Source organism: Canis lupus, chromosome 9 (assembly GCF_048164855.1).
Source record: "Canis lupus baileyi chromosome 9, mCanLup2.hap1, whole genome shotgun sequence".
Lineage (NCBI taxonomy): Eukaryota > Metazoa > Chordata > Mammalia > Carnivora > Canidae > Canis > Canis lupus.
This window is the reverse complement of record NC_132846.1, coordinates 63,089,637-63,111,865: the sequence shown is the minus strand read 5'-3', so window position 1 is coordinate 63,111,865 and position 22,229 is coordinate 63,089,637. Positions and strand designations below refer to the sequence as shown.

Here is a 22,229-nt window from a genome sequence, read left to right as displayed (position 1 = left end):
AACCCCTGTGCCTATCAGCTATCAACCCGCATCCTCTCTTTTCCCCCCAGCCTCTGGCAACCACTGTTTTATTTTTTGCTTTTATGGATTTGCCTGTTTTGTAAATTTCATGTTAATGGAATTACATACTAGGTGGTCTTCTTTGTGACTGGCCTGCTTTACGTAGCATGGTATCTCAGGGTTCAGCCATGCTGTAGCATGGATCTGCACTTCGCTCCTTTTTGTGACCAAGTACTATTCCACTGCGTGGATATAAGACATTCTGTGTGTCTATTCATCTGTTGATGGACATTTGGATTGTTTCCCTGTGTTGACTATTATGGGTAATCCCTCTGTGGACATTCTTACACAACTTTTTAGGTGGACATGGGTGTGTTCAGGTGCCTAGGAGTGGAATTGCTGGATCCCATGGTGACTCCACGTTTAACATTTGGAGCAATTGCCAGACAATTTTCCAAAGCAGCTACACCATTTTATATTCCCAGCAGCCGTTGTGAGGGCTCCGATTTCTCCGTATCCTTAACAGCACTTGTTATTGTCTGTCTTTTTTAGTCCTGGGCATCCTAGTATGTATGAAGTGCTGTCTCATTGTGGTTTTTAATTTACATTTCCCTGATGGCTAGTGACATTGAGCATCTTTTTGTGTACTTTGGTAGTGCTACCTCCTGAAACAGAACAAGTGCATCCTGTAAGGCAGGGAGAATATAAGCCTTGCCTGATGCCATTGTGGTCAAGGGGTTGGTTGTATGTTAATGATTTCATACCAAAACCCAGCCTGAGCAAAGCAGATTGGATCCTGAAGAGTACCTGGTTGTTCGACTAATTGCATTGGTGCTAAAACTTTGAGGAGAAATATAAAAGCTAGTTAAATAAACTTGTTCATCAGCATCAAATCAGCAATTTGACTGTCTTGTTGGCATAAGTTCTCTCTCTTCCTTTGAATCCTTAAACTTTCCTGCCTGGGAGGATTATTAATGATACCTCCATATCTGGGTGAAGGCCTGGTGTTTACCGGAGACTAAGCAAATACCCCTTTCACAACTGACATAACAACCCCATATAAGATTCCACTCTTGTCTTGTTACAGTGTACCACTGTCCTCCCATTGTCACGACCCCTTAAAATATACGGGAGCATTTTCAGTTGGGCAAGGCTCAGTGACTCCTGTCATGGGAAGTGAGGCTGTATCTTTATTTTGGTGTCTCCAGGGTTTTAGGATGCAGATATCCAACTTGTGGACGCAGATGGCTAAGCAGTAGGCTTTCCTAGAATTAGGGGTGAGACAAGATGAGCAACTTTATACATGCCCCCGCCACTAAGACCTCACTTGGTCTTTGGTATTTATTTATATATTGATGTGATTTTGGGGGTGCCTTAAGAGGTTCAATCCAGATATTTCAATTTGTAGAGTTCTTTAAGGAAAAAAAAAACCCTGAAAAAATATGGATAAAAATTGTTGACAAGTGTCTTTTCTCTCAAATTGACCTACTCCCAACATTTCATAAAGCTTCTTGCCTGGTCAGCATGAACAGTTTCTTTTAAGATTTAGAAGCACAATAAAGTAACTGGTTGTATTGGCAAGTGTTCTTATAATTGTTTTGAAAGCTGATTAAAAAGCCAATCTTCCAAAATTGCTTAAGTATGGAGCATTTGTTCATATTGTTGTCTCAAAAGCATATATATTTTATGAAGGAGATTAATGGTTTCTCCCCCACTAGAAGGTGTGAGTGCATCCGAATACGCTGTAGGCATATGCCAGCTGCTTACGTCAACGGTATTCCTCACAGAATTCGAGAATATCTTCCATGATTGCCTGAGGTTTATGATATTCAAATCAATGTACTTTAACTTCTAAAAATCCTATGAGGTGGGATTCTGAATAAAGACACGTCAGGAGTGGAGAGAGGTTTCTTCAAGCATTTTTTTCTTTTTTTGAGAAGAGTGAAGAGGCTTCTAGAGAAGTTTGGGTAGACCAGAGCTGCTGCCCCTGGGCATTTTCAGCTGTAAACTGTTTAGTGGTGACATGTGGCGGGGTCACTTTTGCTCTGTGTTGGACTTGAGGTGCAAGTAGGTATTTAGCTTTTGGCCTTGGCTGATGAGCCTCAAGTAACAAGGTCGAACTGCTTCCAGTTCCTTGAGTGCTTAACCAATGGCGTGCATCAGAATTATCTGAGGAACTGTGAACAAATGCTCATCCCGGTCCCTGACCTCAGAAATGCCAAGGAAGTAGGTTTGGGACAGTACCCGAAAACCTTAGTTTCTCATTTCCATGAGGCATTCTTTGCCTTCCCTATTGAGAAGTACTTTGTGGGTCTTATTTACTGGTTTCTTGATCTACAGTGGCCATCTTCAAACTTGTCCAGTTAATGCAGCTCGTAACTATATGATTCCTTAAAATTAGCTGATTTTGCAAATTTATGACACTCCTGTGAGATGGAAAAGTTGCTTTGTAAACTCCATCTGGGGTGCAACCATAGCCGAGAAGGATTTACAAATACATTTACAGCAACCCTGTTCTTAGATAAATACTTCGAAGAACTGAAAGCAGGTGTTCCAACAGAAACTTGCACGTGAATGTTCGTAGCAGCACTGTTTATGCTAGCCAGAAGCTAGAAACCATCTGAATTCTATCAGTTGATGACTAGATAAACAAAATGTGGTATGTCCACACAACAGAGTATTATTCAGCCACAAAAAGGAACGTGACACTGACCCAGGCTACGGCATGAGTGATCCTTGATGCTGAGTGAAAAAGCCAGACCCAAAAGGCCCCATGTTACATGATTCCATTTACATGATATGTCCCCAGCAGGCAGATCTCCTCAAAGCAGGCTTATTATTCCTGGAGGCTGGGAGGAGGGAATGGGAAGTAACCACTACACGGGTGCAGGGTTTCCTCTGGAAGTGATATTCTGGAACCAGAGAGGTGATGGTTGCATAGCACTGTAAATGGACTAAGCACCATTAGCTCAGACACTAAAATGGTTAAAATGATGAGTTTTAATGTTACATGATTTTTGCCACAATTAAAAAAATACATACAAAATGAAAAATTTTTTAAAGATTTTATTTGTTTATTCATGAGAGACACAAGGGGGGGTGTGGGGGTGGGGGGTGGGGCAGAGACCTAGGCAGAGAGAGAAACAGGCTCCATGCAGGAAGCCCAATGCAGGACTCCATCCTGGGACTCCAGCATCATGCCCTAAGCCAAAGGCAAATGTTCAACCTCTGAGCCACCCAGGCATCCCCAAAATGGATTTAATGACCAAGTTTATACATAAAAGTTTGACTTCTTTCTTTCTGGCTCCCTTCCTTTCCTTTCTTTCCTTCTGACTTTATTTGATAGCTACCAACAATTTATAAGCATTTCACTGCAAGTAAATGAAACCCAAGTATAAAAAAGTAAAAGGTCTGATCGATATTGGTGATCTGCTGGTCATTTCTCATATTTATCTCCCGTTCTGAACTTCCGTTTGAGCTGTCAGTGCACACAGCAGACATCTTTCCTGATCGTCAGTGCAGTGGTGAAGTGATACATTTAAAATATGCAATCACATCTAAACCTCATTTTCAAAGTTTCTCTGGAAGGTTAGTACTTGTAGGTAAAGTGAGATCTAGCACAAGCTATCTTGTAATGGACAAGCAAACTGTGGAGGGCAGAGATTTTTATAACTTTAGAATCCCTCCATGGCAGGTATATCCAGAAAATGAAGTTCCTTGTTCATTTTTTTTTTTTCCCTTTGACTTTTTTTTTCTCCACTATGGTGAGTGGAGGCTATTTTTGCCAGTCGATGCTTCCAGCAGAAGTCATTAGCTTATATGACTGCAGGGAGATCGAAATGAAACTGTAATGAAGGGCTTAAGAAAACAGTTCAGGAACTGTTTAGGTCCTGAAAATTGTGTTCTTATGAGATCTTTACAGATGGCTCAGTTGGGGATGATAGGAATGCATTTAATTTCTCATTTTTATAGACATTAAAGCCAGTGGGCCTTGCTTGGGAATAATCAAGAAAATTTGCCTTTACCCAGTGGTTATCAGAAGCCACTGAGCTAGTGATTTGGTTGCATTTAAATTTCCTTGTGGTGTTTTAGGAGATTTCACATGGATGAAAACCCAGCAAAGTTTCTTCTGGAACATATTTATTTAAAAGTCTCACTCTCAGGGAAGATAAGCATTCTTTGCCTGCGTATTTCCAAAGAAAGTGAAAACTTTGTGGAAAAACTCGATGGTTGAAGTTTTATTTTGCCACCTTTGGCTGATTGTGGGGTAGCATGGACCACCCCCTACCCCTACCCCCCGAGGTGCCCTGCTTCTGTTTTCAGGGAGATTTTGTGGGGTTTTTTTGTTTGTTTTTATTCTTCCTCTTCTTTACCAGTGGAAGATTATGAGGTAAGTGAACTGATACGCATCAGCTAACAAAATATTTCTTAGTAGGTGCCACATCCCCCCTCCTCCCATTCATCATCCAGCATCCTGTTCTACTATAGAGTTTGAAGAGCATAGTAATCTGGGTCTTACTTAGGATGACAAGACCCGGATATGGTCTGGGTTTTCACAGCAAAGAAAACGAGATACCTAACCAGCTTTGAAAAGAGGTCTTGATCAGTCGCCACACTCGCCACCTTGCTTTCTCTTTTGCATAGGCCAGCAGTATAGCCTCTGGGCTGGGAGGCCCAGGGTGTAACTGGAGCAGACATTCCGGTGCTGAGTCCCAGAATGGGGCCACTGTGGTACTGGCCCTTGGCACTTCAAAGAGGGAAGGCATTCCAAAAATCTGTCCTGGATACCATCTTATCAGCAATGAAGAGATTTTTCTCCCCCCAAGAATGACATCATCTAGGTTGAGCACCGGCTTTTTCCCAAGTTTGGGTTTTAGCAGGGATCTGTTGGGAGGTGACAAAAAATATTTGCAGTTCACCTATTATAAGAACTTTCAGGAAGGAGCTTAACTAAAGTTTCAGTAGCTTCAGGCATAAAACCCTTGAGCGCTTTAGAGTGCCACAGAGGTAGGGTGGCATGTGAAGGGTATAGGCTTGTCTTTTAAGATGGTCCAAATACCTTAGTGTATTTTCTTTCCTTTTCTTTTTTGCCATCAACTGATACAATTTTCATCAGAGAAGTAAAAACGTTTAGCCATGAGTCCTGGAATAGTGCCTTGCACAAAGCAATGACTGAAAAATATTTACTGAATGAACGAATGAGTGAATGAATGATACAAAATAGATTCATGGCTGTGCCTTTGCTCTTTTGTATTCCCAGACAATAGCCAGGCAATTGGCGGAGATCTTGTTGCGGGGTATGTGTGAACAGAGCTACTGGAACCCTCTGGAGGATCCACCCTGCCAGTCACCTCTGGACGATCCTCTCCGGAAAGGAGCAAACACAAAAACCTACACCCTCACTCGGAAAGCTCGAGTCTACTCAGGAGAGAAGTATGACAGTTGGTGTCCTCACTTGTGGGTTGGGGGATGGGAGGGAAGCTTTGGGAAAACTCAAAGATGAGTAGATGTTCAAGGGCAGATTCTTCTGCTGAAAGAGGAACAAAACAGACAGGTCTCATTTGCTAGTTTGATGGACATACCTCATTATTTTTCATAACATCTGTGAATATCTATGCACCAGTGGGCACATTGTAAGTAGGAAAGTTTCTCTCATCTTAGTGCTTGGCTACCATTCTCAGCCATCACCATTGGTCTTTTGGATTCTCATTCTGTTTGTTATAAGAACCCCAGCATTACCCAGCAATCATTGACAATGCTGTTTATAAGTTGGACTTAACCTTCTTTTTTTCATCGAGTCGTTGATCCTTTTGTTTAAAAATTAGTTTTCAACTGAATTAGCCATAAAAAGAAGGAAGATTAAATAATTTGTGATTGGAAGATGATGTCTTTTTAGAACTTCTTAATTTTTTTAAGTTTTGAATCTAAGACTTGACCAACCTGGAGGAAGATGAGCTAGGGAACCACTAGATCCTCAGCATGGGTCTTCCCCAGGTTGGGGGCACTAGGGGATGGCAGGCAGAGACCATGAGGAGAGCCAGGAGACCAGAGATTATTGACTCACTCTTGATTCCTCATCTTCGAGCCTCACTCTCATATCTTTGCCAGTTCCTGCAAGGACAAGGCATGATGGCTCTTCAGAATCTCTCCATGAGGGGAAGGAGGCATGTATGAATAAATACGGAAACTTCCCTTGATGGCTGTCAAATTGGAAAAATGGGAGAGAGACTGCAGGCTGCTGTTTCTGGGGCCCCAGAGCAAGTGCTGTTAGATCTGCGGGGAGGGGTGGTGGTGACTAGATGCTGACTGGGTATGTGACTTCTGTAAATGATTGTCCCATTTTCCAAGGGGGCAGCACTTCTCCAGCAGGCAGGCTCCTCTTAATCCCCTTATGTTGACCCTAGCATTTCTCTCCCTCATCCTCCTCTTGTTCAGACCCCATTTCTCCTATGGATTCAGACAAATGAGCATATTCTTAACTTTTTCCCTAGGCTTATTTTAGTTTGTGTTTAATCCGCCTTTTAACTTAATCCCCCTTTTTTATGGCCTTGTTGACGATGAGTTTGCTGAATTCACAGCCTGTGTTTACTTCTTAGTCCTTATCTGGATTCACAGAACATCTGTTCTAGCACGTCCTGAACTCTCACTTTAAAAATGCTGACCCCTCATTATGAACTATTTAGTAGCAGGTTTGGGGCTCATGTTTAAAGTGAAATTTAAATCCTAGAAATAGGCCTGAGATTTTTTTTTTCCACCTGCTTTCTATGCTGCTTAATAGACAGGTATATAAGGTGCCAGGTATATTGAGAAACTCAGCTCTTGTTCCCTTCCCTAATCAAGCTGGACATGTGGGTAGAGCTCTGTGTCTCTTTGGGTGTTATTCCAATGTGGCCTTACCTCTTGAAGGCAGAAAAGCTCATAATGTTGGCCACTTCTCCTTTATCTGGTGAACCACTGAGACTTTGTCACTCTTCTGACATCAGCTTTCTCCTGTCCAAGGAGAATTATGGAGGCAATATGCAGATCTAGAAAGTGCAGTTACTAGTTAAAGGGAGATTCCCATAACAGGACTGGGTGCTGAGTCACAATTTCATTCCACACAGATGCAATCATTTTTTTTTTAACCATGTTATTGAGCTATGATTCACCTGCTATACAATTCACTCATTTAAAGTATACAGTTCAGGGGGCACCTGGCTGGCTCAGTCAAAAGCATGTGCCTCAGTCTTGGGCTCATGAGTTCAAGCTCCACATGGGATGTAGAGATCATGTAAATAAATTTAAAAACCAAAAAAAAAAAAAAAAAAAATACAGTTCAGGGGCTTAGTTGTGCTTCCATCACCATAACCAACTTTAGAACATTTTTATAACCCTGGAAAGAAATCTAGCATCCCTGAGCTGTCACCCCCCTATCTGCCAATCCCTTGCATTTTCATATGAATTTTAGTATCAGTTTGTCCATTTCTGGAAGAAAAAAGAAAGAAAAGGCAGCTAGGATTTTGATAGGAATTGCATTGAATCTATAGATCAATTTGGAGGAGTATTGCCATCTTAACAATATTAAGTCTTCTGATCCATGAATATGGGATGCCTTTTCATTTGTTTAGATATAATTTAGTTTCTTCCAACAATTATTTGTTGTTTTCAGGGTATAAGTTTTGCACTTACTTTGTGAAACTTACTGTGTTTTATGCTATTCTTTTGGATGCTATCATAAGTGGAATTATTTTCTTAATTTCATTTTTAGTTTGTTCATTGCAAGTATAGAGAAATACAATTGATTTTCTATATTGATCTTGTATACTGCAGTCTTGCTGAATTTGTTCATTAGTTCAAATAGTGTTTTAGGGATCCCTGGGTGGCGCAGCAGTTTGGCGCCTGCCTTTGGCCCAGGGCACGATCCTGGAGACCCGGGATCAAATCCCACGTCGGGCTCCTGGTGCATGGAGCCTGCTTCTCCTTCTGCCTGTGTCTCTGCCTCTCTCTCTCTCTCTCTCTGTGTGACTATCATAAATAATAAATAAAATAAAATAAAAAGAAGAAAACAAATAGTGTTTTAGATTCCTTAGGATTTTCCACAAGATCAAGCCCCCCAAGTCATCTGTAAATAAGTGTAGTTTTACTTTTTCTTTTCTAACCTAGATGCCTTTTATTTCATTTTCTTCCCTAATTGCTTTGGCTAGAACCTCCAGCACAATGTTGAATAGAAGTGGCAAGCATAGTGGATATCCTTGATACCACTTGATACCTGATGTTACGAGGGGGAAAAGTGTCCAGTCTTTCACCATTAAGTGTGAAATTAGCTATGGGTTTTCATAAATACCTTTTATCAGGTTGAGAACATTCCTTTCTATCACTATTTTGTTGAATTCTTTTTATCTTGAGAAGGTATTTAATTCTGTCAAATGCTTTTTCTGCATCTATCAATAATCATGTACATTTTATCCTGTACTTTATCCTGTTGATTTAATGTATTACGTTAATTGATTTTCAGATGCTAAGCCAACTTTTGTCAAATTTCATTGATCTTTTTGAAGAACCAACTTTTGGTTTTGTTCATTTTTTTAATTCACTATTTCCTTAATTTCCCCATTGATCCTTATTCTTTCTGTTATCACCATCAGTTTTTAGCTTTCTCGTTTTGTGAGTTCACAATGATACTTCTAGTTTTTTAGTAAAGACAGAAAGCGTGCTGGGATTATACTTGTCTTGGGGCTCCCTGATGACCAGGACTATCTGATTAGTCAATTCTATGGCAAAAAGGATGTTATCACCAGTTCAATTATATGGCTTAGCAGGTGAAAAAGGGAATCCACAGATGAGAATGAAACCCCATCTTGGCCAGTAGTCCCAAACACTTTCCCCTCCTCGGTCTCTTATGAGAAATACAAGCACACAGTAGGCTTTAGAAAGCACAGAGCCTTCCAGCTCCAGTAGATCACAAGGACCATTCAGAATAGCTGGTCATAATGGAATATAACAGAAAAACGAACTCTGTCAGAAAACTCCACTCCTTCTCATTGTATCCTGGACCTGAAATGGAAACAGGATGCTCATTCTCTCCCCATCTTGAACTTTGAAAGGAAATCAAATGTTGACAATCCTAGATAGGAAAGAGAGAAGGAGTCACATGCCGTGGGCCTCTTTACTTCCTTCCTTCTAGGTCTTTCTGTGAAGAATTCTTTGACCTTTGCATATATATATATAAAATTTATTTATTTATATATTTGTGAGAGAGAGAAAGGAGAGGGTCAGAGGGAGAGAATCTCAAGCAGACTCCATGCTGAGCACAGGGCCAGGCTTGGGGCTCAATCTCAAGACCGTGAGATCATGACATAACCAGGAACAAGAGTCAGACAGTTAACTAACTGTGCCACTGAGGTGCCCCTGCTTATTTATTTTTTAGGTAAGCTTTTTATTGACACATAGCACATATTGAGAGAAATACACAAACCAAAAGTGTAACACTTGATGAATTTTTACCAAGTGAACACATTCACGTAATTGGTACCTTGATCAAGAAATAAACACTGTTCAGTGGACTTGATCTGAATGAAAGACCCTCATGTCCTGAGGGGGTGTTGACCTGTATGGAATTTTGTGCCTGAGTGATCCTCAGATTGGGTTAGCTGATCCCTCATAATCAACAGGTACTCCTAATGACTGATTTAAGTCCTTTTCCTTTCTTGGAACCCTTATCCTTCCATACAAACCTAGACTGATGTACTCTCTGCCTCTGCATGTTTCACAGGTGACCTGGGGGTGGGGCAGAGCTGCAGCCATTGTTGGCTTTGGTTCTTCTTCTTTTTTTTTTTTTTTCTTAAAAATTTTATTTATTTACTCATGAGACACACAGAGAGAGAGGCAGAGACACAGGCAGAGGGAGAAGCAGGCTCCATGCAGGAAGCCCAACGCGGGACTCGATCCTGGGTCTCCAGAATCACGCCCTGGACTGAAGGTGACGCTAAACCACTGAGCCACCTGGGCTGCCCTGTTGGCTTTGATTCTTTAATTCTTATCCATCGGCTATGGTTCAGCGACTGTAGATCTCTGGGAATTCTCTAGTGGTATCACACCCAGACAAGGCATAGTAAAACTGGAAAGGCAAGGGTACCTAGGCAAAGGCTTAGCTGATTGAGCGTCCAGCTCTTGATTTCAGCTCAGGTCGTGATCTCACGGGTCATGGGATTGAGCTCCTGCATTGGCGCTCCATACTTGGGGAGCATCTGCTGGAGATTCTTTCTCTCTCTCTGCTTCTTCCTCTTTCCCCACTCCTGCTCTCTCTCTCTCTCAAAATAAATAAATCTTTAAGAACCTGAAGAGACCATTGCTGGGCCTTAGGGTTGCTGTTGTCACTTACACATAACTTGCTTGTGGGTTGGAGGTGTTTGGGGCCCTCCTTGGATCTAACTAGAGTCTGCACTGATGTCTGGATGGTGCCATTGACTTCCAGACATCCAACTCGATATTGGCTGTGTAATAGCTAACGATGACAGAAAGATAACCTGCAGTTAGATAAAATTGGATTAATTTCTTTTGTAGGATTGTTTCTACCATGTACAGTGACATCTTTCATCCAGCTGGGAAAATTTTAAGAAAGGGGGGTTATCTGGCAGCCTGGGCAAGGTCATGATCACTGTTTATATTTGAAGATTCTTGCCCTTGTTCCCATTGTATAGAGTCAGACAATGAATCAGTTCATCCAAAATAAGAAAACAAGCAACTTGCCTAAAGGTCAGCCCATGAGTTAGTCGGGTGGCTGGGCTGAGAATGTAGCCATTCCATCTTATTTGGTGTGCTGTGGATCTAGGACCCCAGTTTTTCCACTTCACAGGGTTAAGGCCTGGGTACCCCAATATCTTCCCTGAGGCTCTTGGGCCCCTAGAGGAGATTGTCGCAAAAGAAAAACAGTTTTGGCCCCACCACCACCCTGAGCTCCTTCAATGGAAAACAAGGGAGGAATGGCCAGAAGTAGGTCTGGAGAATCCACGAGCATTGGAAGGGGGTACTCTGGGGTTTAGTTTTTCAGCATGTCTCTTAAAACTACCCTTCCTACCCCTCCGACCCCTCACTTCTTTCTGCCAGCTCTGAGAGCTTGCAGTGCTTGAGAATACCCATCTCACCTGCCTCAAAAGGAAGGGTAGAGGAAGTGGAATTAGAATCAGTTAATGTGCTACTTGTTAGCAGCTCTGGTAAAAATAACACAACTTAGCATTTAAGCAGGCTAGATGGCTCAGATGGAATTTGGGGATTATCCATGGACTGAATTGGCTGGTGTTAAGTCACAATTAGCATGGGCTCTCTCTTCTCTTCAATTAGTCTGGACAATGCAGAACTAGCTAGCCATGAAAAAAAAAAGGTTAATGTTACTGCTTTATTTGTAAGGTCCCAATTGTATGTAAGCAAAGGCCAGAATATCAGGAAATGATTGCTGAGTGGACCCTCCCCCCCAACACACACACATTCACACGAGAGTACTCTTTATTGAAAGGCTGTAGACTCTATTTCTGAATTTAAGGGGAAAGAAGAGTTCCGTCTTTGAAAAACCCAGCTCCTCTCAAACTATCTGTTTAAAGAAGTTCACTGCAAATCCTAGAATCTTGCTCCTCATTTCTAGGTCAGCCTTTTCATCAAATTGCAGCCCTGCAAGAGCAATGGGAACCATTCCACAGGTGGTTTCCTTACCTCTAGTGACGTCAGAGTTGTAAAAAGAGAACCAGGCCCTGTGCTTTTTCTGTCTTTCTCTTCACGGTCCTTTGATGCCATACAAAAGTTGCCAGCACTTCAAAGAGACCAAGTATTTATGATGCTGTGGATGATATGGAAGCCTTTTTTTTTTTCATTTTTTGCCATTTTGAGGTGAGGGCGAATCATCCCATCTCTTAAATTAAATGATTGTGATGTCACTGCTGGGAAGATGTAAGTTTAGTCTTTACTTAATAATCTCCAAAACACCCAGGAGTTTTTTTTTGTTTTTTTTTTTTTTTTTTTGTTTTTTTTTTTTTACCAAGATCATTTTTATTGCACTCTTCTTCCATTCCATGAAAAAAAGAATCAAGTTTGGCTCAAATGGTGATAACACTCTGAATTCTACTCAAAGGATTCAAGAGCTTTTAGAACAGGGAAAAATGCTGCAAGTCTCTAAAAATGTTCAAAGCACACATACAAAAAAAATAGGCTATACAGGATGGAGATTGGGGTTATGTTTGACTTTTTTTTTTTTTGTTCTCTAATCTTGAGCAACATTGAGCTTAAAAGCTTTTTCTTTTAATCCCAGATGTTAGAGCTCGGCCAACTTCAGTAAAATAGATTAATAAGACAGCTAGCTCTTGCATACCACACTATAATAGAACATGTGTGTTTAATTAAGGTGGCTTGCCAAGTTCTTACAGTATTCTAGAAATGATTCAAACTCTAAAATTGCTTCCAATCTCTTATTCCGTAAGGACAATATGAGGTATGGCAGTTAGCAAGTAAGAGGTAAGAAGAGTACTGCTTAGTGAAGTGTCTACATGATGCCCCCATAATGGGTTTAGGAGAAAGCTTTATCATTGAGATAATGGCAGTTTGTAGCAATCTAAATTTCTGCCTCTATAATAGGTGTGTATATTATTTGGGCTTTTAATGTGGTTTTTATAGCTTTATTTCGCTCTGCTGCCTGCTATTAAAATGCACAGTTAGAATGTATAAATTCTGTAGATTACCACAAACATAGCAAATTAATTCAAGTGTCCAAATGAGACAATGTTTTTGTGGCTCCTGCATAAAAATCCAGAAGATTTTAATATTCAGTGCTGTCCATTATCATGCATTTTATATTATTTTGAATTGCCATATATAAAATTTGATTTTCTTCACACAGCATTTTTTGTCCTCAAGAAAATACTGAAGAAGCCCTGTTGTTACTGCTGATTAGTGAATCAATGGTAAGTAGACTGTCCTTTTACATTTTTCTTTTGCCCATTCCTACAGTCCTGTTTTCAATATGGTGACTCCCTCTGTACAGTGGCCGTTTTTCTTGGGAGAAGAATACTTTCTCAAGGGGATACCCCCGGTCAATGGTGGGAGGAACAACGGGTTAAAGGAGGGAGCTGTTTCTTAATTCCTGGACTAGTTAGAAGTATCCCTCATAGGTTAATCTCAGCCTGGAACATGGAGCTTTTCTTATGGTAGCAGCAAACAGGCATCTGAGTTCATTCGCTTGCCCACTGAGTGTTGAGGGAACACTACCACAGTTGTGGATAGGTAAGCTGCAGCTAGAAGGACCACCAAAGGAACCCTGGAAAGAGGAGGAAGCCCCCAGAGGATAACCTTTTTGAGCCCTCTCCACCTGCCTGGGTGGGAGGGAAACTTCAGGGATAAATCACTGGTGGTTTTGTAGCAAGAGCCTGATGAAGCAGCCTCCTCCTCTTGGACCAGCCTCCCGCCTGCTCCCCAGGCACTGCGAGAGCTCTCTCCTATTACCTGGCTCCACTGTCTTGAGAGAGTTTTTGCCAGGCCATCAGATTGCTTTGGAATGTTTTCTTAATGTCTGGCCAGGATATCAAAGTTTACGTCTAGAATTTCATTACTCACCATTTATTGGGTTTCTGCTCTGCGTATTGCTAGGCATGACCGCCCTGGCTTGAAACTGTGGGAAGCAGTCTGTGTCACAGTAGTTATCACCTTGGCATGTAGGTGGTATGTGCTGAGCACCTGAGCAGAATGGCGAGGCCCCTGGCACTTGGAAGGACTGAGCTATCCTCACACCCATTCCCTCGTTCTATAGATGAGGAACCTGAGGACTGGAGCGGAATGAGTGCATCCTGAAATGGTCTGTTGTTCCTACTAGATCACACTGCCTCCTCCCATATCTCCCACCTCACCATCAGGCGGGAGGAGAAGGAGGAGGGAAAAAAAAATGTAACTGAAGCAAGAAAGGTATTTTCCTTCTTCCCCAAGTGTGCAGTGGCAGGAAATACATCCAACTGAAGAGCATTTAGAAATGGAGCACAAGAAGAATGTCCATGTGCTGAGTGGAGGAGGGATCAAGAGAGGCTGGGATGAGTCAGGGAGGCTAACATTCTTCTTTTTTTTAAAAAAAAGATTTTATTTATTTATTCATGAGAGTCACAGAGACAGAGACACAGGCAGAGGGGAAGCAGGCTTCCTGCAGGAAGCCTGATGTGGGACTTGATCCCAGGACCCCAGGATCATGACCTGAGCCGAAGGCAGAGGCTTAACCACTGAGCCACCCAAGCATCCCAGGGAGGCTAGTATTCTTGCCTTAATTTCGAGCTTTGGATTTTCTTGTTCTGTGAAGTGACCCAGCAATGTTTACAAGAGCAAGACTGCTTGAGTTACCACTGCTTTTTATTTGGAACCTCTTTGACGTCATTGGCCTTACTTCCTCTGAGGGATGTAAGGTTGCCCCCCTTGACTCATCTTTCCTTGACTGTCAGCTGTTAACTCAGAATGGTGTCATTTACATTCTCTACTCTGCCTTGGCACAATCAGGGAAGGCATATATGTGAGCAGGCTGGCACTTCGTGGCATTCAGTGACTGCTTTTCCAATGAGCCAGTCTCACCACGCTTTGTCATCCATTCTTGGTGGTGGTGGGGAGCTTATGTTGGCCCCCAAGCTCACATTCCCTCATCCTAAGCTGGGCTCCTCGCAACTTGGCAGTTAGTTTCCCTTGGGCAGACTTGGTTGGTTATGTTGGGGAAGTTCTGAAAGACTGACGACCACACATTTTTGATTTCTTGGACAATTCTGATTGAAAATATTGTGTTCCAGTTTAGAACTTGGAAAACATAGCCACATCTCTAAAATGCCTATTCAAAGTGTAGATGTCTTGGGAATGACATCTCCAACTTTCCTCTCCTTAATTGAAATGATAGAAACTAATAATACTCAAAATTGAGATCCCTTTGAGACCACCAGATTTGGCTCTGTGGTATTTAATTTCTGGAAACTCTCTTCAGAGGATGGTGAAATCTAATGACATCATCAGTAAATGTGAAGGTCTGGGTTTCCAACCAAAATGATTATGCTCTCTGTGTAAATCATTCCATAATTATGTAGGTAGAAGTCTAAATTAAGTTTCCTTTGGAAACCTTTTTTTCATGTTCCTTGACTTCTTGATTTTTCAGTTTTTAGATAGAAAACGCATATGCTCAATTTCAGAATTCTCAATGAGAATTCCTGTGGGATTTTTTTAGTGTCTGAGAAAATTGTATTCTTCGTTGATTCTGACTTTATCTTAGAAAACATCAACTTGTCCATAGTGTCTCCACGTGTATGATTTCGTTTGGCATTGTATGGCTTTCTTGCCTCAAATGAACTTGCCCAGGAGAGAGGGGGTGATCAGAACTACATTTGCACAACTACCTCTGCGATGGTGTTCTGGGGTATTTGTTATTTGTGAATCTGTTTGAGGTTTTAATCAAAAGGCATCAATAGACTTTCTCTAAAAATTTTTTTAAAAATATACTTGGCATAACTTGAAAATCTCTTTTAAGTAGTATTTTGTTTTGTTCTCTTCTAGGCATTGGCCTTAATAAATTTGAAACATTTATAGCAAGTAAATAAAATGCAACTCCTTACAGCAGGCTCCTATTTCCTTTAGAGCTTCTTTTGGTTGGCTCAAAGTCGCTTCTAACAAGAAAACCTTAGAATGAAATCTTCAAAAGCAGGCTTGTATCCATAAGAGATGACTCACTTGGTAGGAAGTGGCCTGTCTTATATATTCTTATTTGTCTTTGACATTTAAGAGCAAGGAGTTCTAAAGTGAGTAAGTACTGATGGGTGGCTAAAAGTGAGTGCCTTGGACTCACACATGGAGAAGGCCTTTCATCTCATTAGTGAGAGAGCAGGTGTGTGGGCACTTCAGGCAGGCAGATGCCTGTCAGCCTGCCTAGACCAGCGACCCTGGTACCTCACATACCACTTTCACAGGAAAAACAAAGGGGCCCTTTCTGTCCTCCTAGGGATGGACAGATCTGGAGACTTCTGCTAATTAGCAGGGGGAGAAAAGAGAGGCAAAATCTAACTTAATTGATTCTGAACTCCCTAGTAGGGAGGAAAGCAAAATGGTTAGAGTGGTTAGCAGCCCTAATACATCTGATGTGTCTGGAGAGTCTGTAGAGAAATTAAATTTCAAAAGTAATGAAAACATGTTGTTGTAAAGAGCATTTGATTTCCAGATAGATGAGATTAATAAGCTTGAATGTGCCTGCTGTATTTCTGTGCCAAGGAGCGGGGACATGCAATAGGCAAGGTGTTCTCTTGAGTCCTCTGGTAATATCCTTTAAAGCAACAAAAAAAAAAATCTGTTTGCTTCTTGCTTTCTCTTCTACAGCTGTTTTGTGCTTCCCTAAACAAGATTGCCTTAGTCTTTATTGTCTGTTCTGACAAAAGTGCCATACAGGGATCTGAATGTTGCTTTAGTGATAGAGGGAAAGTATGATGATGTGTCTCTACAGGACCCAGGGACCTTAATGGCACCATTTGATGATGGCAGTGTGGGGCTGGGGCTGTTCCCCTCTCCCCCAACCTTTAGCAGAAGCAGGACCTTCAAGGGAGGCATAGCAGGACCCCACCTGATGGGTGATTGTACTGCCGCCTGAGCATTGGCTGTGTCTGCAGCGGGGCTGGCTGTGAGCCCGCGCCCAGGAGAAAGCTCCCAAAGCTTCCTCCAGATGTCTGCTGACAGGTACCAAGCATCCTCCAGGACCATACCTCCAGGCCTTTGTGTTTGGATAATACCCCATACCATGTGCTAAGGTGCCCTGGGGATTTTGAATATACAACCCAAGGCGACAAGCCCCTTACTCATTCCTGCCCTTGTCTCCTGGGCAAGCTGCCGGGGGCTGGAGGGCCTAGCCAACTTCTCTACACGAAATAATAGCTGTGTGCCTGGGCTGGCTCACCATCTGCTTCTCTCTTCTATGTTCTCAGGCCAACCGGGACGCTGTGCTGAGCAGAATACCTGAGCACAAGAGCGACCGCCTCATCAGTTTGCAGAGTGCGTCCGTGGTCTATGATTTACTGACCATAGCCCTTGGAAGAAGAGGCCAGTATGAGATGCTGTCGGAGGTAGAGCCCTTGAGTCTGGTACTTCCAGGTGGGGGGTGGTGCTCGTAGAAGAAGCCCTGGGAGGAGCCTTGAGACCTGGTCCTGACCCCTCTGTCACTGGTAGCCATGTGACCTTGGCCCGTCACTTCACTCTGTGGAATGGGAATTGGGCTACATGATTGGATCATGGAATTCACTGGTTGTGACTTCCTACCTATGGCCCATAAACCCATTGGCTGTGGTTTGTGTGTGAAGGAAGGCAAGCATTCCTCAAGGAGTTTCTCTTGCAGGGTAATTTCTACCATCACCCAAAAGTCTCCCATCTGTACTTTCCTTACAAAGCAGGTTTTACTTTATCTAAAGCAGCGATGCATGACTCCTGGTGAGATGGCACCATCAGGCACAGTTTATTGTCAGGGGACCTGATATAGGGATCCGTGTAAATAAACATGGTCTTCATTTAAAGACTTTTGCTCGCTTAGGAGAGACCTGAGTTGATTCCAGATCTTGTATGAGGTACTGTCATTTTGTTCCTTCAGCTTCTAAAAAACGTTGAGGATGGAAGCTTGACTGTTTTACAATTTTCAGAAGAAGCTAGTTCATCTTGGGTTGCAGTCATGCATTATTGAACCACTGCCCAGAATACCAAATTCCACCATGGTCAGGGCTGAATAAGTAACACGATCGGTTTATCCTTTTCTTTAGCGGTGTAAAAAGAAAGAAAGAAAGAAAGAAAACAATTCATTTTGTTCAAATGGACTTTTCCATGTTATTTATCTTTTTCTTTCTAAATTTATCCACATGGCAGCAGTCCCTGGGCATGAAGACAGGGAATGAAATATAGTAACACATTGGCTGGAATCAGATGCGCGCCCGGCTCACCCCCTCGCCTGCCGGTGCATCGCCACATGAGGCAGGAGCCTTGGAGGACAGATGAGCCTGCGTGGCTCGGGTCTTTTTTTAGTCTTCAGTTTGGTGACTATACAGGGCAGTGGTTACTCAGTCTTCCAAAAAAGCCCCTTGCAGGCCGGCTACATAAAGCAGTGTGTCCAGATGTTGTTGCCACACCTGGTCCACCCCTGGGACTCTGCCCACGTTCTTTCCACTGGGAGTGCTTCGATTTCCCAGGACCCTCCCCTCCAAGCTACTTAGTTCCTAGCTGCTCTGGCCACCATGGAGTCTGCCTCTGGGGACAGTGCCACCCAGCTCACAGCTGAGTTCTTCTCAGGGGAACTTTTCTCCCCCCAGATAAACCACTAAAGAAAGCATCTCTCTGGGGCCAAGGTTGGCGGTGGTTGGCATGCCTACCTTCATCCCATCATGTAGCAGCGTGGCCTTTGCTCAGCTTGAAATTCGCCAACGTCAGAAACAGGTGTGAGGAACTTGAGGTGGCTGGCACGCTTGGCTGGCCTGATGGCCCCTGCCCGCGGACTTCTCGTCATGCCATGAATGACTCTAGGGGGACGGCTGTCACCTTAGCAGCATTCCTCTGCAAGCCTGGCATGTGCCTCCTCCCAGCACAGAATCCTGGGACCTGTTTTCACTCCAGTGACTTTCATCTTTGTATCACATGTGGCTTCCATCTTGGGATGACCTGATGCCCGAATCACTAGGTAGTCTGACTGGTTGCTGGAAGTTTTGCAATTCAGAACTTCTCTGCACTGGTCACATTTAAAGCGACGGGGACAGTAACAGAGGTTGCCTCACAGGTGGTGGGGTACAAGAGTAGGGGAAGGGGCAGTTTACCACTGTACATTCCTTGGAGGCTTTTGAACTTTATACCATATCTGTGTTTTTACCTATTAAAACTATAAATCAGCTGATAAGATATGGAAAATGGAGGACATTCATTTCTGTAACACATGGATGTGAGCCAGGGGCTGTGATTTAGGCTGGGATACATCCCTGTGCGAGGCATGGTCCCTGCCCATGAGCAGCCTCCAGCCCCGGGGGAGGCAGCCAAGCAGCAGGCACCTGCTGTCTGGTGTGGCTGGTACTAGGGAGGCCTCCACGCAGGGTCTGCATCCAGTAGTAGAGCATTTGAATACATGGCTTCAACCTTTCTTGCTCTTTCTACTTAGTTTGGCAGTTGGAGCTCCCCCCACCAAACATGTGATGCTCATCTTGTCTCAGATCTTTTAACTAAAACAGGCATTGTAGGAGAAGGTGTCCGGAGGCAGTGGCGTCTGGGTGCTTGGTTTTGGAAGGGCCACCCTTGGCTGAGCATGGACCATCTCTCCCCTAGTCCCAGGCCCGAGTGTCCTGCTTCCTTCATTTGCTGGGATGATCTTCTTCTTACTTCTTCCTTCTTCCTTCTTCCTTCTTCCTTCTTTCTTCTTTCTTCTTCTTCTTTCTTTTTCTTCTTTCTTCTTCTCCTCCTTCTTCTCCTCCCTTCTCCTCCTCCTCCTCCTCCTCCTCCCCCTCCCCCTTCTCCTCCTTCTCCTTCTCCTTCTCCTTCTCCTTCTCCTTCTCCTTCTCCTCTTCTCGTCTGCCCTTTCATTTTCTCAGGCTTCAGGTCAAAGGGCTAACTGTACTGTTTTTTAATTGGGGTAAATTCCTATAGCATAAATGTAACCATCTTAAAAGTGTCCAATTCAGTGGCGCTCAGTACATTTGCTGCTGTGCAGGCATCACTTCTGTTGAATTCCACAACATTTTCAGCACCCCAGAAGGAGATCCATCCCCAGTAAGCAGCTGTCCTACATCCCCCTCCCCCAGTCCCTGTCTACTACCAATCTGCTTTCTGACTCAATGGATTTACCCATCTGGGGTATTTCCTATAACTAGAACCATCCAGTAAATGACCTTTTGTGTCTGGCTTCTCTCACTCAGCGTCATGTTTTCAAAGTCATCCATGCTGTGGCCCATATCAGAACCTCACTCCTTCTGTGGTGGAGTGATGTCCCATTATCTAGATCTAGCACAGTCTGTTCAACCATGTATCTGGTGATCATTTGACTGGTGAGTAGTGCTGCTGTGGGGGCAGCTGGATCTTAAACTCCCGATCCTACTTCTGTGGGCCCCTAAGTGTGAGTGATTATCGTCACGTCGTTCATCGTGGTAGCACAGCCTGTCTCTCTGTCTCCACTTCCCGCATTGTCTCCAGAGCGATCTTTCCGAGGCACAGGAGTGGCATGCCACCCTTCTCTGCAGAAACATTTTGTGGCTTTTCCCATTCCCCTACCCCTGTTTTATTTTTTTCTTTTTCTTTTGTTTCGTTTTCCTTTTCTTCCCATAATGAAAGTGACTTCATCGGCTATCTTTTTTTTTGCAATACGCAGCACCTTGCAGACTCCTTGAATAATCAAACGATACCTACAAGTATGGAAAAGGAAATAAAAGTCACTTAGAGTCCCACCTTCCTGAGAGAGCAGATTGTCTATCCATTGACCTAGTAGAGACCATTTTTTCATGTAGCTCTTTATGAATAGAAGCATGTACACTTATGTAAGTTCCAAGCAATGGGATAGTATATGTGTCATATTGTAGATGTTCCCACTCATTTTTCTCCCCTCCAATGGCACTCCACACACCCTGTCTCTGTCTCATGAGCCCTCAAAGCCAAGGTAGCCATCTGCTGTGTCCCAGGGCCCGGGCATTGTGTCTGGGAGCTTGGGTTTGGGTTCTGGGTCTGCCGTTTACAGGTTGTGTGATCCTGGCAAGGATCACCCTTTATGCCTCAGTTTTTCCTTCTGTAAAGTGGGGATGATAATCATACCTGTCTCAGATAATCATGGGGTCTATTCACTAAACCATGTTAGGTGCTCAGAACGGAGCCCAGCTACTGCACTCTTCCCACTCCCTCTGGCCCAGGAGTTTCCAGGAGCACAGGAAACAACACAAGGTACAGAGAAAGGTCTTTTGGCTTCCAGAAACTTCCAGTCTAGCTTGGGAGATCAAGCAGAAAGACACAAAAAAGACAACTGAATAGAGAAGACTGGTTAGCACAAGGCATGCTCCTTGCAGGTGAACAGACTGGTGAGTTGCAGATGCATTTGGGGTTGGGGTGCCCTTGAGAGAGGAGGAATGACTGGTACGTGCATTGGCTCTTCAGGAGCTAGCAGGAATTAAAACGTCTCAGGGCAGAGAGGCACCTCCATCCTCAAGACCATGGGGGTACGAGGGCATGAGGCCCTGAGGAGCCAGGAGCCAAGGGCTTACCCTCACGGAGGATAGGTGAGAGGGGACACTGAACAGAAAGCACAGGGCCAGGCTATCTGCCCCCCCCCCCCGACATCTTGGTACAGACTTGCTTATTGCCCCTCGCTGATGGGATCTGGCCACATCACCCTTCAGCCTATTGGTGAGCAGGTCTTCCCTGCCTTCATGACACCGCACAGACCTTCCTTGCTGCCAGCTGGAACCTTTTATAAACAGAAGTTAACGAAGGCCAGGCTCTTGTGGGAGAAGACCCCTTACATCCCCCCGCCCCGCAGTCCTCAGACTTTCCTGCCTTCTCTTGTCCCCAGCCAGCATCAGTCACAGCATGCTCTCCAGCTAGCTCGCCTCCAGGGTTGAGCTGGGCCCCTCCGCACTCCTGCACAGACAGGGGAGAGGACAGGGTCCCTCCGCCACAGCACCTAACTTGTCTTGTCATCTTCTCTCCTCCTATCACTGACATCAGTGTGTCGTGCAGCCTTGTGAGCACCCAGCCTTTCAGGAACCGTGCCTTCGGGGGAGCAGAGCCACTCTCACAAGAAAACCGTCCTCTCTTTCATCAGTTGTGTTTATTCCAGATGGAGGGCTCTTCTCCTGTCCCGAGATGGGCTGCCTCAGTGCATGCCCACAAAACGCCTTTCTTCTTTGTAGGACACAGCGCAGCCAGATACTGGGCAGGGAGCACCGTACAAAGGAAATACAAACCAGAGGTTTATCACATCCTCACTCTGACAGGTTTAAATATAAGCACAATGTTTACCATATCTCCAGCGTGATGAGTTTTCGTGTTTTTAAAAGACTAATTGTGAGCCTCGCTGAAAGGCTTGTGTAGGAAGGAACACTTCTTTCTTCCCCCTTCAATTTAAACAGCAGCGCTAGTTGGCATGACAACCTGTGCTATTAAAAGTAAAGCAACAAGCATTGCTTCCTCTGTTTTTGAGAATGAACCCAAACTGCCAAGTAGGTTTGTTTCTTGAATCTGACTATTAATGGCTCCATTTTGACAGAATGTTA

At 43.7% G+C, this 22,229-nt stretch overlaps 1 protein-coding gene across 7 annotated transcripts in view; it reads left to right on the top strand.

Annotated features, from left to right (window-relative positions):
* Positions 1 to 22,229, top strand: part of TTC7B (tetratricopeptide repeat domain 7B) — a 250,588-nt gene that overhangs the window by 111,650 nt on the left and 116,709 nt on the right. For all 7 annotated transcript variants that reach the window (XM_072839681.1, XM_072839676.1, XM_072839679.1 and 4 more), the window contains 3 exons: positions 5,261 to 5,433; positions 12,863 to 12,926; positions 16,941 to 17,078. In XM_072839681.1, the coding sequence (XP_072695782.1) occupies positions 5,261 to 5,433; positions 12,863 to 12,926; positions 16,941 to 17,078 (375 nt within the window). The remainder of the gene's footprint in view (positions 1 to 5,260; positions 5,434 to 12,862; positions 12,927 to 16,940; positions 17,079 to 22,229) is intronic.